The sequence below is a fragment of the Etheostoma cragini genome, chromosome 3 (genome assembly GCF_013103735.1).
Source record: "Etheostoma cragini isolate CJK2018 chromosome 3, CSU_Ecrag_1.0, whole genome shotgun sequence".
Lineage (NCBI taxonomy): Eukaryota > Metazoa > Chordata > Actinopteri > Perciformes > Percidae > Etheostoma > Etheostoma cragini.
The window spans coordinates 17,320,059-17,336,827 of NC_048409.1; the positions used below are offsets into that span (position 1 = coordinate 17,320,059).

Here is a 16,769-nt window from a genome sequence, read left to right on the forward strand (position 1 = left end):
TTTCAGAAAAATCATGCTTTTTAGCAATGGAACATCTATCTATCTATCTATCTAGCTTCTGGTGCTTTTTTAAACAATATTACCAGCTTCCAGTTTTCCTATTGTCATGATCACATCCATATAACCCCTATTTTGTGTGGCAGAAGTCTGTTTTTTACTCTATTATGCAATGTGTAACCATGAGGTTGACCCGAGAATGTCTTTCCTCTAAGAATGCTCCCTCAGGGGGCCAAAACTTTAACTTACCATCTGTGACCTGCTAAGCTCATCAATGCAGGGGGGCAAACTCTCCAAAGCTTGTCTGCTTGATTTTCTCATGGATGTGTTCAAATGTTTTCTTGGATTTTCATATTTTTAAATGCGCAAATCACAATTAAGTAAAAGTAAAGACTCTTAGAAAAGTTAGAATTTGTACTTGTTATTGATACTTCCAGCATTAATCAGGAACATACTTGGGGAGCAATCATTCAGAATCAGCTGGCAGCGCTGGGTCTGTGGGATTTGACTTTGTTGTCCGCCCTATTCTAAATATGAATGCTTCTCTCTTAAAAAAAGGCATTAGTCCGATGTAAAATAATGTGGGATAAAGTTGATTGAAAGTGAGTTTTTAAGCAAATCAACTCATTATATGATAAAAATATAAATAACAAAATTATAGAAAAAATGACTTATGACTTTTTAACATACTTGTTAATGACATGGGTGCAGCAATGGGTCGGTGTGGCCGCATTTTGCATTACAGTCATGCTGCAGTGCTAAATGTACATGTAGACCCTTTTAATGTTGTGAAAGTGAATGTCATAACTGGCTAACAAATGACCAGATAGTTTGGTCTCCTAGTCATATAATCAAATTGTTTTTGGATGTATCATTTACTTTAAGCATTTAACTTTTTCATTAATCTGCAAGACATGGAATCTTTTTCTCATACAAATACATCTGAATGTAACGATATAATTAACAGCAGCGCTGAGAAAAAATGAATCTCAATCTTATTTAGAAATGGTCCCCCTGAATCCTTTAAAACAGGGGAACCTGGTTTTGAGGAGAAGTCATGCGCTTCATTGACTCAGGCATAAAATGCTGATTGACACTGACGAGGACATTCTTGACAGTTGCTGTAAATGTGGGCTACAGTTCAGAAATTCGGCAAAGTCAAACCAATAAATTCATGTAAGAAGTATGTTGACGATAATCTCAGTTAGGACCCTAAGCGTTCAGGGCATGGCGTTTAGGACTTGAGGTCAAACAGGGTGTTGGCCGTCACTTATCAAACCCTTGAAAAGTGGTGAAATTGTTTTAAGACCCTACCATTGGATCTCTGATATGTGTGAATTTTAGCGACCCCTCAAGTATTACTAGTGTGACACCTAAATTATTTTGAGGGTGTTTTTCAGATGTAGATATACAACATTGCATTTATCATGGATTTACGGGTTTTAATGCAAGTGCAAACTAGTCAATAGATGGTGACGTATAAAATGTACTACATTGGAAATAAGCCCCCTGTGTGATTGCTCAAGGGTCAATCTTAAGACAAGGTTTATAATCCTGAAAGAGGATTATTATTTGGAGATTTGAGGTTTTCTTGTGACAGCAGCCATTGTTTAGCATGTAGGTCTGAGGTGTAGACACAACCCTTCTCTTCCAACCAAACCACACTGCCCTGATGGTGGAGAAAGAAAAACTGCCTGGGTCCAAGTTAAAGTCAGAAGTAGAATCAATATTAGCAGTAACATAATGAGGAGACTGTTGGGTCTTGAGAAATAAAAACCATAAAAATGCAGTATAAATATTATACGTATAATTCCAGCGTTACCCCACAAGTGGCCCTCCGCTCCGCTAAGGCCTTTTGCTCCTGGTGGGGGGGTGGAGGAGTCAGGGAGCCTGCCACAGCCACCCCCCCAACCGCAAGAATGCGAGCTGCTGTCAGGAAGCTATAAAGTGCTGATGCGGAGGTCAGCGAGCGTTTGCACACATGTGGCTTTACTTTCACAACTCCATCTTGCTTTTTCTGTCATTCTCCTTCGTCTGCTCCTTGTTTTTTCTTGCCTTATCATCTTTTTTCCTGACAGCCCCCCCCCTACTTGGGAGGTGTTCCTGGGTGTCTGCTCCAACAGGTTGCGTGTTGTACTGAAGGGCATCATCATGGGGCTATTAGTTGGATTGCAGTCATTATTTTTGTTTTTGTTTTAATTAATGACATTTGTACAACAAATATCAAAACCTTAAAATAATAGCGTAGCAGTAATATAATATAGCCAAATGACAGGAATTTTCAGTCAAATAATTATAATTAAATGTGTCTCACAGGCATTGACGATGCAGACTACAAAGCACCAATGCTAGGAAATTTAAAGGAATACTCAATGTTTTTAAAAGAATATATGTAACTTATTTATATAACAGTATTCAATGCAGTGGTCTTAAATTTGCGATAAATAGGCCCAACACCACAGTATGAGAAACATGCCCGTAACCACCATGCTTTACTGTCTTCACCGTGTACTGTGGCTTGAAATCAGTTTATGGGGGTCGTCGGACATACTGCCCCTAGACCAAAAAAGATCAATGTTGCTCTCATCAGTCCACAGAATGTTGTACCATTGCTCCTTTGGCCAGTCACTGTGTCCTTTTGGCAAATTTCAACCTATTCAGTACATGTCTTTTTTCAGCAATGGGACTTTGCAGGGGCTTCTAGCTGATAGCTTGGCTTCACATAAACTTCTGATCTTAACAGTACTGGCAGGTAACAGTTGACCATTGGTTGAGCCTTTGCCATTTTTGCTATTTTTCGATCCATTCGAAAGGTATTTTACAGTTTTTTCCCATATCGTTCAGGCTTTGGATGCCATTTCATGGCGTTTGAAATCATTTTGGCTGAGCAGCCTATCATTTTCTATACTTCTTTTATATGTTTTCCCCTCTCCAATCTACTTCCTGTGTTCCTCAGAGCAATGTCTTGAACGACCGATTTTGCTGAGTATAACTATAACCAGCATGCACAACATTTGCTTCCTTCCTTTCTTAAATATGGGCCATAATTGACACCTGTTTCTTTAAAGAAACAATGACCTCACTAATTGAACACAACACTACTATTATTTTGAACATTCACCTTTCAATTACAGATTCAATTACACAGAATGAGCTACATGCATGTCATGACTGTTGGGTCTGTTGGTTTTCTATGACTCTACAACACTTACTATTAAATAATTTGCCATGTAGAAATTACTCTTCTACCAAAAAATATGATTTATGAGGTTAGTGATGTTGGACTGCTATTATTTTGAACACAACTGTACAAGTAACAAATTTATATTAAAATATCAGATTAAAAAGTAATTGCCCTTAGGGCTGGGCAATATAGAGAAAATCAAATATCATGACATTTTTGACCAAATACTTCAATATTGATATTGCAACAATATTGTAGTGTCGACTATTGGTGCTTTCACAAAATATTTACTCAGTGAGATTTTTGATAAATAATTATCAGTAATGTGGATATAATGCCTAAGTGGGTAAAGGCAAATAATAGAACAGTTACAACAGTCAGGTAAGTTCGGAAAATCACTTTACTGTAATGCAGCCTTTAAAACCCGAAAAAGACCACACTTATGCCATATTACGATATCCAACATCTAAGACGATATGTAGTCTCAAATCACAATATCGATACAATATCGATATGCTTCCCAGCTCTAATTGGCCATGTACATTATTTTCCCAGATTATTTGCTGCTGCTGTATGACATTGATAATGGAGCGGAGCGGCAGACACACTGCTCAGCAGACATGCCATGTTCCTGTGTCTTTTCCTTAGTTGTGACAGTAGTGTTTCATGAGCTCAGCTTTGTCTTGACTGTTTCAAGGAAGCCCTGAAATTCCACGGAGCCAGATCCACAATGTGTTTCTGCTCGGCTTCAGGAAACACTGGCCATGGGCTGTAGTATGAGGGCAGGCAGCTCTCCTCTCTTATTTTGACAGAGGCAGCGAGGGCAGAGCTCCCTTCATCTGCTCTTCACATTCCACTTTCAGCTGAAAAAAAACCTCTCCCATCATCTCATTTTTAGCCTTTACCTCCAGTTTTCACCACTCAGAGTGAGTGGAAGAGAGTGCGTGCGTGCGTGCTCCTGCCTTGAATTTCATACTAGTCGTTTTTTTTTTTTTTATACACGTCAAACAAAAGCTTAAACTATAATATTCCAATGTCTTTTATTGGTATTTCCGCCCTTTTTCTTTTCTTTTTTCTCATGTACACGTGTGAATATGATATGGACTCAAAAGTGGCAACACTCTTTAAATGACAAAAACACTAAAATGCTGATGTTGTGGAGGTTGCATTTCTTCTCGCCTCCAAGAGTTTTCTCCAGGAAACTACAAATGTGAACCTATAGGCTTATACAGTAGCTGTGTGTTACTGGTAGCTGTGGTGTTACCTATAGGCTTATACAGCAGCTGTGTGTTACTGGTAGTACATTTGCCTAATGCACAGTGTGTATGCTTCTCTTTTCTCCATCAGCACTTTCAGACCATGCTGAAGACCAAGCTAAATGTGCTGACGCTGAGGAAGGAGCCCTTGCCCACGGTGATCTTTCACGAGCCTGAGGCCATCGAGCTCTGTTCCACCACACCGCTCACAAAGAGCAGAATCCATGCCGGGTACAAGGTAGGGCCACATGAACCTGATAATCCTTAAATCCAGCCCTGTTTCTCAACAGTAAATCTATAATAGCATTAATAGAACCATAATCCAACTGTTTTCCAACTTCAACTTGCATGTTTAACGTGTGTGTGTGTGTGAGAGAGAGAGTTTGCTCCAATGAGCTGTTTGACTCGCAGCCTATTTTCTTTTCTCTGTCCTCAAGACAGAAAAAACAAACAGGGCTACAGATTAAAATAGCTGCCAAAGTAACTGAGCACATCTTTGTGTAGCTGCCCACCTCGCACAGCATTGCAACCACGGCATACAAACTGAGATGACTGTGTGTAAATGTGGGTTATGTTTTGTACTTTCTATGTTGTTTTTGGTCACGTGCTGTACCATTTCACAAGCGTGTCGAAAAAGGAGTTGAAGCTTTTCCAACTAACTGAACTAGACATTTCATATCTGGCAGTAATATTTAAGGAGAAACATAATTCCCTCTAGAAATTATTGCCAAGAAATACACACATGGAACAAACAGGCCCCGTTCTTGTAGTTGATACAGGTAGTCTTCATTTCAGTAAAAGGAAGTAAGACAGCTTTTACTTGCGGAGCAGAACAGTGTGATCTGGTTGGGAGAGATGCACCTGCAGACACAAACAGCAGAGGTTTCATTGTCTTAAAATGGTTGTTGTTGTAGTTAATACATTGAGTATTAATATAGGATTTAATGCACTGGAAAGTTTGAAAAATCATCTGTATTCCAGTGAATTAAGATGAGACTATAACGGAACACACCGTCTGTGGTGACATTGTTAGGCTGATGCTTTGTTTACTACAAAGCTTTGCACCTGTTACACTTCTCTTCCCGATCATTCTCATGTCTCTTAAAGGCAGCTGTTCTCCTTCCAGGCACAATAAAATCAGGCAAGATTTTCTCATCTTGTGAAGGCTGCAGTAAACTTTTGTATGCAGTATGTCTGTTTGTTCAGTGCTTCTCAAACGCAAACCATACAAACATACCAGTAATATAACACACTCTCTCAAATTCTCATCAATGTTACATATTAAATGCAACACAGATGGAAATTACATCATGTCTATTTCAGTTGGTAAAAACCTTTCGGAATTCTTTTTTCTAAGGCAGTCCAATTTTCTGAGATTCACAGAATATACACTAAATGTCCTGATTGTGAATAAAGTCAGTCTACTAGCCTTCTTTTTACTGTATTTTTCCATAAAATGTACAAAGGGGAAGGTTTATTGGCTGAAATGGACACATGGCATTTGCATGAAGATGCTCGACCCGCATCACTCTAACCCATGATGCTTCTTTACATGGGAAATAAAGTAATTACTGTAGATTGCAACCAGTTTTTCCAAATAAACACACACATTGCAAACCTTGGATATCGCCACGCTAGCAACTACATCCCAAAAGGTAACGGACGTATAGAGGGTAATTTAGAGTCATAGACTGTAAAATGTTTATAATATCCGATGGAATCAAGAACCAGCTAACTAGCTGTTTATACAAACTAAACAGTGTAATAATGGCCAGTTATAAAAAAAAAAAACAATAGTAGGAATCAAGGTAGCAGCAACAAAAACAGCAGCCTCTTGTGGCAACCACTGCCATGATAGAAGATAAATATTGCTAAATCATGTAGGTGCACGTTGCACTAAGCAGGACTTGGTATCCCTCTCTGTCTAGTGTGAGTCCCAGCATCCACGCACTGCCTGCTCCTCTTCTGTACACGCCACTCTCGCATCACAGAGAATACCAAAGCCATGTTGCCATGGATACCACTATAGCTATTCGGCAGAATTCCAGCCACACAAGAAAATCATTCTCCTCGTCTGTAGCAGCCTTCTTATATGCAAGTCCGTCTGCCTTGCCGCCTGCATCTGCTCGCTTGTGTTACTTCCTGTCTGAGTCACTATCTGCCTGTCTGCATATCTGACAGCCCACCTACTTTAGCCCCCCTGCTTCTAAAGAGATTTTCTTTTCAAGATAGAAAACTGAGGAAACAATGGTCTCTTGCGCTAGTTCCTGCTTGGCTTTCATACGCTTCAATACAATTTGATACCACTTATCCTCGTGCAATGTTTTATATTCACTCTCTTTCATTTCTCACCCCTCTCTCCTTTACTCCAGTCTCTACCAGCCCCGAGTTTGGCTCCCAGTTTATATGCAGGAAGGGTGGCTGAGGGCTTCTGTCCTCCTGCCAAAGCTAACAGCTAGCAAGGATGAAAGGCCACCTCTCATGGCCCTGCCGGGCCTGCTGCTGTCAAAGCAGTCCACTTCACATCTATTGAGAGAATGTCTTCAATGCACTTCAGAGAAGTAGCAACTGTGGAGAAGAGCCAGCTCATACTTCATGACAAATGATGAACTTACCTTGGACTTTGCTCAAAATACAACTAAGGTTCTTTGGAGTTAGGCTTCTGCGTTAAATCTATGCCGTGGCTACCTACGTAGGTACGTGTAGACATGGACCCTACACCGTAGCCTGACATGCATTTCTTGAAAAATGTAACTACACATCAAGGCACAAGCTAACCCTGCCTGGCCAAATTACAGTTAATAAAGGCTTGCTTTTTGATGCAGCCCCTTGGCTTTTCATGTATAGCTTTCACACAGCGAATGAGCACACAAGTGTCTGATTCACGTCCACATTATATCTGTAGCTGCCCAGACTGTAAAAGTAGTATCATGGATGTGGAGTAAAAACTTACAACCAATCATTCACAAGACACTCCATTAATTATGAAGGAGGTCTTGCTATCAGCCCTTAGAAATGTCATCAGTTGTTCTAAATTGCTCTGCTACTGGTGCTATTTTCAGACTGATATGGCATTGTTTCATCACAAAAAAGTTTTTTCATAAATATTACATTAAGTAATATTAATATGTGATTGACAGTCATCAGACATTGACTAATAGGTGCTTGTCACAGAAGGAAAAGTGTAATTGTAAACAATAAAATTAGAAATAGCTGAATTCCATTTAGCAGCTTCAGTTTTAGGGTCCTGGTATTGTTCCTGGTGGCTCACGCTCACATGAATAGAACAGAGCCATAGTTATTAGCCAGTGTTATTACTTACATATCTGCTTTTCCTGTTAGGATGACTCCAAATGTCGGCTGTGAAAGTGACTTCTTGTCAGCACTGGGTCTGATACTTCAGCTGGGCATCATTTCACTCCTATTTAGTCAAACAAAACCAGTGATATAGTTTCAGATTTTCCCACACTGACATCATTCACACTACCATGTCTTTATCTAATCAGTCAAGTAGAGAGGCTTTTTGTCTCTCTGTACTTGGTATTCTGATGTCAGTCAGTGTGCTGGACGTACCGTCACTTCTCCAGTGAACAGAGAACAGAACACAGTGACAACATTGAGATGATTAGCAGCCGGGGTGAGATGTTCGGCACTCCCAGTTCCCTGCTGAATGTGTGTGGGTCTGGGTTTTTGTCTAATGGAGCCTATCAAGGTTTCCCCCTTTATGTGTATCTGTTATGGATACAGGACAGAATTGTTGTCATGCTAGTCATGGGCATTAACTTGCTTCGTCACCTGTGAAACTACACAAACATTCCCAGGTCATTCCCTTCTTAAAGGGGAACTATATACACATCAAAGTATGTTTAAAGGTCTTTGGGAGTACAACTGCATGTTTGAAAAATAGTTGTATAAAGCCTTTTATGGCTCCAGAGGGAGAGCTGCGCAAAATCTGGTAAATTGCATCAAGTGACATCACTTGACTCAGCGTTGGGAATCTTGGGGTGTGTAGTTTGAATGACATTTACAGACATGAAACAGGACAACATAATCACATTTCAGACAGAAACATTACGAACGTGCACTATTTGTTGGTTATTTTTATGTACTGTGAGTAAGGACGCCTCCCGATACGATATCATCACGATACTTATGCCGCGATACGATATTATTGCACAATCCCGATGGCCTGATAAACATATGATGTCTCTCCTGTATGTAGCTTCATCTTTATAACATCGTTATAGAGTTGCACAAAATATATATTCTCTGTGCAAAAATCTGGATCCGATGAACCAAATTGTGTACAGCAGTTACAGTATTTGTATGTGGCGTGACCAAATAACATGTTTTGGTAAGGGAAAAAAAGGTCTTTAATACTTTCTTCGCATTTGCATTGCAAATGTGTGTGGCTGAGACCATATTTTGTGGCCAGGAATTGAAAACGTAACTCCACCAGTGTCACTGGAGTGGAAAGTAAATGTGTAGCTCTGCTTAGACACATTTTACTGCCATCATTGGAGTATGAAGAATCATACCATATGTATGGAAAAGGTTGGGAATGTGAAAGCTTCTTTCATACACACTGAGGTGCTTCTGTCTTGACTTACATTGAAACACTCAGACTCTGTTTTGTACACACACACACACACACACACACACACACACACACACATCATTTTCTCACCACACATCACACAAAACACAAACGGGCAAATACACACAGCACTTAAAAAAACCTCATCCATCTTTGCATGCTGTGGCAAGCGGAGCCAGCTGCACTGTGCTGATTCAATAAGTTTAGAGGAATGTTAACAACTTCTCCAGGAATGTTGCATTCCCAAGCAGTGAATTCCCAGTCATGTTGGGGGATCCAGACGCAGGGGCCTACTGAGGGAGAACGCCAGGATAACCTCCACCTCTGACAGTGGGACAGTTGTGTTTTATCAATAGAACATGCTGAATAATTTTTATATCAGGCTCAGTAACTGTTTTAGTACTGACTAGACAATGCTGGATTTTGGGGGCCAATACTGTACACATATTAATATTTAGAAGATTCAAAAATCTATAATAATGATATATTCAATTTTAATTTTTTACACACTGACATTTTTTTGCTTGGTAAGTGGTAATAACACCTTTAAAAAATTGTCATGGGTGGGCCAAATTTTCTGGATGGACAAAGCAGAGAAAGGGGAGGTAACCTTTCCCCCTATGACGTAATAAGGGGAAGATTCCACATCCGACCATTTTAGATTTCATTTTCTCCAAGGCAGAGCAGGATACCCAGGGCTCGGTTTATACCTATCACCATTTCTAGTCACTGGGGACCATAGGCAGGCTGGAGGAACTCATATTAATGTTAAAAAACATTATGCAAAACAATTGCATGCCATGGGACCTTTTTAAAGCTGCTGGTAGCTGTATTTTTTACAATTTTTAGAGCCAGGCTGGGCGTTTCCCCGTTTCCGGTCTTTGTGCTAAGCGAAGCTAACACAGCGGCCGGGTGTAGCTTCATATTTACTGTACAGATAAATGAGAGTCGTATCAGGCTTCTCATATCAACTCTCATCAACTCTCAGCAGAGAAAGTGAAATGTTGTATTTATTTTAAAATAAGCTTGTAACAAGCCTCATGAGTGCATGACTATGCTAAAATGTCCATCAACATACATTTTCCATAGGTCAGTGTGCTAATGTTAACTTTCTTCTTTCGTTTTCTAAATTGTCTGAAAGTAGGACTTTTTGAAATTATACATTTGGACACTGATAATATCAGGTATTTTTCTTACTTTTGTCGAACATCATAAGGTCTCCACTGCCAGATACAAGTCCAATATGTTTCCAAATAATCAGCCTATTGCGGCATGAACAAGAACAATCATATTTTCACACCGACTACTCATCTCGTGCCATTTAGAAAAGAAAACAAAACTTTTACTGGTTGGAACACAATGTGACCGTGGGGGCACAGAAGGACAACAGACACAGATTGAGAGATGGGCTTGTTTTGTCTGCACCACCACTGTGTCCTTGGACCAGCATCTGGGAAAGGGCCTAATGCTGAAATGACGAGTTCCAGAAGTCTAGCTGACTGTTCGTGCCTTCACATCACAGTCTGTTCCCAGACCAGATCGGACAGGGCCAAAATGCTCTCCTCAACAACTGCCTCCTTGTTCTGCTCTCCGTCCCTCTTCCTGTCATCTCAGCCCCTTTTTTCTTCTTCTCCATGTTCCCAAAGCCTCTCTGTAGAGACAGGTATCTCCTTATTGGTTCCTCCAAGTCTCTCTTCCTCCATACCCCCTCTTCTTTTCTTCTCATCCCCTCTGGTCCTTTCTATGCTGATAGCCAAACCAGCTGTAGCTCCAGCAGCAACAGCTGCCCGAGCTCCACACCTCTCATACACACATGCGTGCCTGTGCGCTTCCACACAAATACAGACACATATAAACACAGACAGTGTGTGCTGTGTGTGAGTGGACCAGGATGTTCCTGTCTCTCTTCCCACCGGCTCGCTTGCTGGGCTGCGGATGTTTTTTCTGTCTCCCTCTGTGTATCTTTCACTTTCTTCTGTCCTTCTTTGCATTTTATTACTTTTCATCAGCTTTGCTCTCCATTGGTTTCCAACAATGTTTCTCTCTCTGTGTCTTCCTCCCTGCTTGTCTGTCTGTTTCTCATTTTTTCATTCCGTAATTGTGGTTTCTCAGGCATTGTTGGGTTTGCATCCAGTGATTTATCAAAAGAAAATGTTGGATGTTAAAATCTGTTTGCCTCCATATATCATTAAACACCGAAAGCATTGTTACTGGCATGTGGTGGGAGTGACAATGTTGCCGTTGATGTGCTGCAGTGTACTGTATGTTTTCTGTGTAATAGTTGTGGAGTCTTTTGCAGTGTTGTAAACATGCTAAAACAGAACTTAGTAGGCCGGCATGTATTGTACGTATTTTGCACAACCTCCCTGATGATTTTTAAACATGTTTTTTAGCACAGATTGACTGAAACCTTGGAAACTACAGCAGTGACTCACAACCTTTTTGGCTTGTGGCCCCTCAAATATCTGCTGGTTGGTGGTTATGTATGTCATGAGCAATTCAACCACAGAGTGATGTTTTCCTTGTCAGATTGTTTCTTTTTAAGAGGCATAAAAAGCGGGTTTTGTGCAACAGAAGTATATAAATGTTTTCTTCTTTGTCGCTTATTTTAAACCTTCAGGGTTCTCATTTATAAACGTCGCGTACGCACAAAACAGGGCTGAAAATGTGCATACGCCACTTCCCACGCAAAGATTATTTATTTATTTATTTTAACTAATTTGACAGTAAATGTGCGGCCCTCCACGCAAACTCTGACCTATGCTAACGCACATTTTGGAGACTATTGGAATTGGCGACGCAGATGGGGAGGGTGTGAACTGATGTCACACTGCAGAAAGTAAAGGTGGGAATCATGATTACTCTTAATATTTTCAAGTATTGATACCTCACACACATTTTTTCTATCCATATCATCTACGTTGTCATGAAGATTAAATCCAGCAGTGTTATTTGAGCTTGTACTAAGTGATAATTGTTCCATAAACATCTTGTAAAATCCAACTCAAGTCTTAAATCAAAATTCGTTTTAATATTTAACAGGCGCTCTCTCACCGTTACATTGTCCATTACAGGAGGATGAGATGACCAACTCCATGTATGAGAGCGTCAAATATCCTAGCATTAAATAACAGCAGAACACAATGTAAATAACTAAATGTCTGTTTTTGATACAGTACATATATCATCAAATGTCACCCGTCAAGCTCTTGCACAATCGGTCCGAACTTTAATACTATTGGTGACAAAACCTGCATGAAGAAATGTCTATCTTGAAATTGTATCTCTGGATACTTGATGCTGTACTTTTGGCAAGGTGTTAACAAACGTAAATTGTTGTAAACATATAAATACTGCGGTGACCCCCATGCGTAATGTTGCGTGCTGGCACTGCAGGCGGACTCAGGAGAGAAAGAGACTTCAGGGACCACGACGATGACTGGCTAATAGGACTATTTAAACTCCCTAGAGCTGCGCTCTTGGATCCAGTCTCTGCATTGGGTTCAGTAGAGAGGATAACATGCCGGAACTTGGCCGTCCCAGTCCAAATACAGGTCCTTGCAACTCTGGGGGCAACCGTCTGTTCACTGCTTAGTGTTTTATATAACTATTATAATCTTCAACTTTATCAATAAGACTTGTTTGGAAATAATATAGTTCAGGTTAAATCTTATTATATACCTGTAGGTCTGGTACATATCGATGCTGTCCCAGAGTGCTGTAATGTGTGTAGTGTAGTTTTATAAATCTACTTCTTTTTTTTTTTTCCGGCGCACGCCAATTCTGGCTTTTGGGCATACATACACTTTTAGTAAGGATCCCTAGCACAGTTTTATAAATGAGGCCCCAGGCCTGTTTCCCATTTTTATTTTAAACTTAGTTAGCCGGCTGCTGGCTGTAGCTTTATATTTATGGTACAGACATCTTAGTGGTATTGATCTTCTCATCTAACTGTCAGCAAGATAGTAAATACAGGTAAGTCCCAAAATGTCTTTGACCTTTTTACAGTACAAGCAGACAGGCTACCAAACACTTTCTCACTGATGCCATCCACTTTCAGGCCGTAGAGTCTCCATATGTATGTGAGAGAGAGAGAGAGAGAATAAAATAGGACAATATCCTCCATAAACCAAGAGTCAGTAATGGTGGCCACATGTCTCACCACACATGCAAATGTTTAACTATTCTCCTCCCCTCTCTGTCTCACACTCACAAACACTTGCACTCCATTTCTTTTTTTGTCTCTGTTCTACGAAGCAGGTATACATACACATGTAGTTTCCTGTCTGCAGCATCAATCCAGTGAATAGTTGAAATTGGAACTTCCCTCAGCCTGTCTGTTTTTACTGTCAATGTTTGCTCCAATTTTCTTTGTTGCATTCCTCCTTTGCAGCCTCAAAGGCAGTCTTTCCTGTAGTTGTTTTTATTTCTGTCTCCCTTTCGCTTCATATGAAATCAATATTTTCAGTTTGGCGGTATAGAAATGTTAATAGTTAGCTGTAGGAGGGGATGTGAGGATAGAGGAGAGGTGTTTGGGGTAGGCGAGGGGGGAGAAAGAAGAGAAAACACATGGCGAGTTGAAAAAAGGAGGAGGACTCTGTAGATCTCTGGAATGATCTGCCTGCCTGACTTGCCAGCACTGAGATGACTGGTGAGCGGGCTGCCAGAGCAGAGAACAGCAGATGCATTCTGGTCCGGGATGGATGGATTGATGTATATTTTATCCAGAGCTTGATGTGTAGAATGCTCGAGTGGTTGTGTTGGTGAGTGGTTTGTCAGTCTGTAGTTTGGCTTGGAGATCCTGACAACAGCTCATTTCTGCACTGTCAGTGAATCCAACCTAAATTATGACTATTCTTAGAGTCAGTGGGTCTCTTTATTGTTCCAATCCTCACCCATGATTTGTTCCTTTGGAAACCGGCCTGATACGCTCACTAAGGCTGAACAATATTGTATTTTAGCATCGACATTGCAATGTGCGCATGCGCGATAGTCACATCTCAGGACGTTGCGATGTTGATATTGTTGCTTGATAGAAAAGTAAACTTTCACCGTTCTCCTTTTACATGATTATTACCGTCCGACCCTACCCCTTTAAGACCGTTAGCCATGTAGGTAATGTGTATGTGACGTTAATCCGACAGAGTTTGTTATGGGAAGCTAGGCTCTCTGTGTGTAGAAAAGTACCGTAGGCAGCAGCCGCCGCTGACACAGTCATGTGCATATTTTTCAATGGGTAGTAGCAAATACAAACTAAATCACCTGATTAATGCAACATAATCACAACTTCTCCCGGCCATTTCTCCCCGCAGAAAGCTGCTACCAGCCAGGTTAAAGCTAATATAGTTAGCCTAAAGAAACAAGCAGAAAGCTGCTACCAGCCAGGCTAAAGCTAATATGGTTAGCCTAAAGACACAAGCAGAAAGCTGCTACCAGCCAGGCTAAAGCTAATATAGTTAGCCCAAAGAAACAAGGGGCTCCGTCTGTCCCAACTAACGTTACGGTTTGGCGCCGCGACACTGGAAACGTAACACTCATCTACTACAGAAGTCTGTGTCTGATCTAATGTCATTTCCAATGATTTAATTGATCTTAGATACACAGCGCTTGTTCCTAGTGCGCGTGACATGCAGGTCCGATCAATTTATCAAACTAACGAGCTGGCCCCGCTAGTTGACCGCAACCTGAAATTTAGAGGAAGTAACATGCCGTCACTGTCATTCACGTTAGCCTGGATTGATAGTATTATATGAATACAATGGTGTCATGCTAGTCAACCAGAGTATTTCTACCTAAATCCCCTCTCCAAAATCACTTCAGAAGAGTAAAGTTAGTCACAGCGCTCACTTGCTGTTGTTTGTAAAGCATCAAAGTTCAACAAAGAATGGTTCACATTAGAAAAGATCCCTTTTCATTTTTTTCTTCTATGTTGATGCACTCCCCTAACAAAATCACCGCAGTAGTCGAGAATGATTTATTATTTCCAAATAGAGCTATTTATGTCATCTTTTAAAAATTACTTTTTATTTTGTCTTATCGTAATATATATCACAAGGGGAAAAAATATCGCAATGTCAGATTTTTCCAATATCATGCAGGCCTAACGCTCACACACATACTGTCTGTATTGTAGAGGGTGCAGTAAAAACGCAGCTCTGCCCATTCATTTTGAATGGCGGTAATGCGTCAGTCTGCGTCGTTGGGTCCTGCAAGGGAAGATGTAAAGAAAACCCACCGCGAACAGCGGTAAAAAGTTGAAAACCATTTTGAGGCGGTGTGAGAGACTGGTACAGTAAACGGGAAACATCATTGCCTCTATTGCTGACACAAGAAAGTTTTAAAACACTGAGGGTAATAAAACGAAACACGAGCACTTTGGAGAAGCTGATTGTTTCCTGTAACTATTTATTTTTAAGAAAGGAAGGATGTCATAGGAGGAAGTATCAAAGCATCTTCTCCATTTTAAGACAGGTTTCTAATAATGTGTCAGGCTGGCCATTCACTTACTGAGCTTAGTCTGACAGTTCCTGATAGCATGTCTAAATGATATCTTTATCCACAAAGGTCCCTTAGGTTTTATTTATTCATAATATATTGTAAATTGTCTTGAATTTAGTAGAGGCCAAGGCAGACTTCCTTTTAGCAATAGATGGCAGCAAAAAATCTCGTGCATGTATTTATATGTTTACTGTACTTGTATTTGGTCTAACTGACTGAATAATGTGAAGGAGGAAATATGGCTGGGCCATATGGAGAAAATCAGATATGGCAATATTCTTGTCGTAATACTTTGACGTTGACATTGTGGAGATATTAAAGGGTTGACAATTGCTTTACCAAATATCTTCACAATGAGATGTAAGATAAATAATCTTCAGTAATGTAGATATAACTAAACGGGTAAAGGTAAAAAATAATAGAAGAGCTAGAACAATCTGGTAACACAGAAAATGTCTGATTGGGCCATAGTTTATGTGCACTCCCAGCTAGAAAGACGGCCTCTAGACGTGTATCTTGTCTTCTGTGATTCCGGACTTGGAGGCAACAGATGTCTGGTTATAAATGTTGTTATTTTATAGGCACCTGTCTAGTCTTACAGCACTGTCATTTTACACTGCTGTTGTATACTGAATGTCTCGTTGGCTCTAGAGAGCACAATTACCTAGTTAAATGTTCTTTATTCTAGCAGTGGTATTTCTACGGTCGATGGTTCTGTACAACGGCTACATTTTTCAGTGTTTAACATAGATTGGATTTACACTAAGTGTTGCTGCCTTCAGCAAAACACCATATTGATGACACAATAATCATGAGCCACAGATGTAATTTGATTCAAATATATCAGAGTTTACACATGACAACCTTAAATACATTTGAACATGTACTCATGGAATGAGGGCAATACACTTGTGCTTATTTACAGTATATATTTGTAGTTGATGTGTGGTGAGCATCTCGCTTAATAAGGCTGTTGTGCATCACCCAGGTGGGTGCTACACATTGGTGGTGTTAGAGAGTAGTCCCCTCCCCCGAAGCGCTTTGAGTGTCAATGATAAAGCACTGCATAAATACAATTAATTGTTATTATTATTAATTATTATTTGGCATAAGGTTTCAGCTTTGTTCAAATGTTTTGTCTATCATTGATCAGAAGCCAAACCTACAGTGGGTACGGAAAGTATTCAGACCCCTTTAAATTTTTCACTCTTTGTTTCATTGCAGCCATTTTCCAAAA

The 16,769-nt window shown here is 40.2% G+C and overlaps 1 protein-coding gene across 2 annotated transcripts in view; it reads left to right on the forward strand.

The window, feature by feature from the left end:
* pid1 (phosphotyrosine interaction domain containing 1) overlaps positions 1 to 16,769 on the forward strand; it is a 38,043-nt gene that overhangs the window by 4,774 nt on the left and 16,500 nt on the right. For both annotated transcript variants that reach the window (XR_004656051.1, XM_034867321.1), the window contains exon 2: positions 4,529 to 4,675. Coding sequence is in view for 1 of the 2 variants with exons in the window: in XM_034867321.1 (XP_034723212.1) it covers positions 4,529 to 4,675 (147 nt within the window). In the remaining variant the exon portion in view is untranslated. The remainder of the gene's footprint in view (positions 1 to 4,528; positions 4,676 to 16,769) is intronic.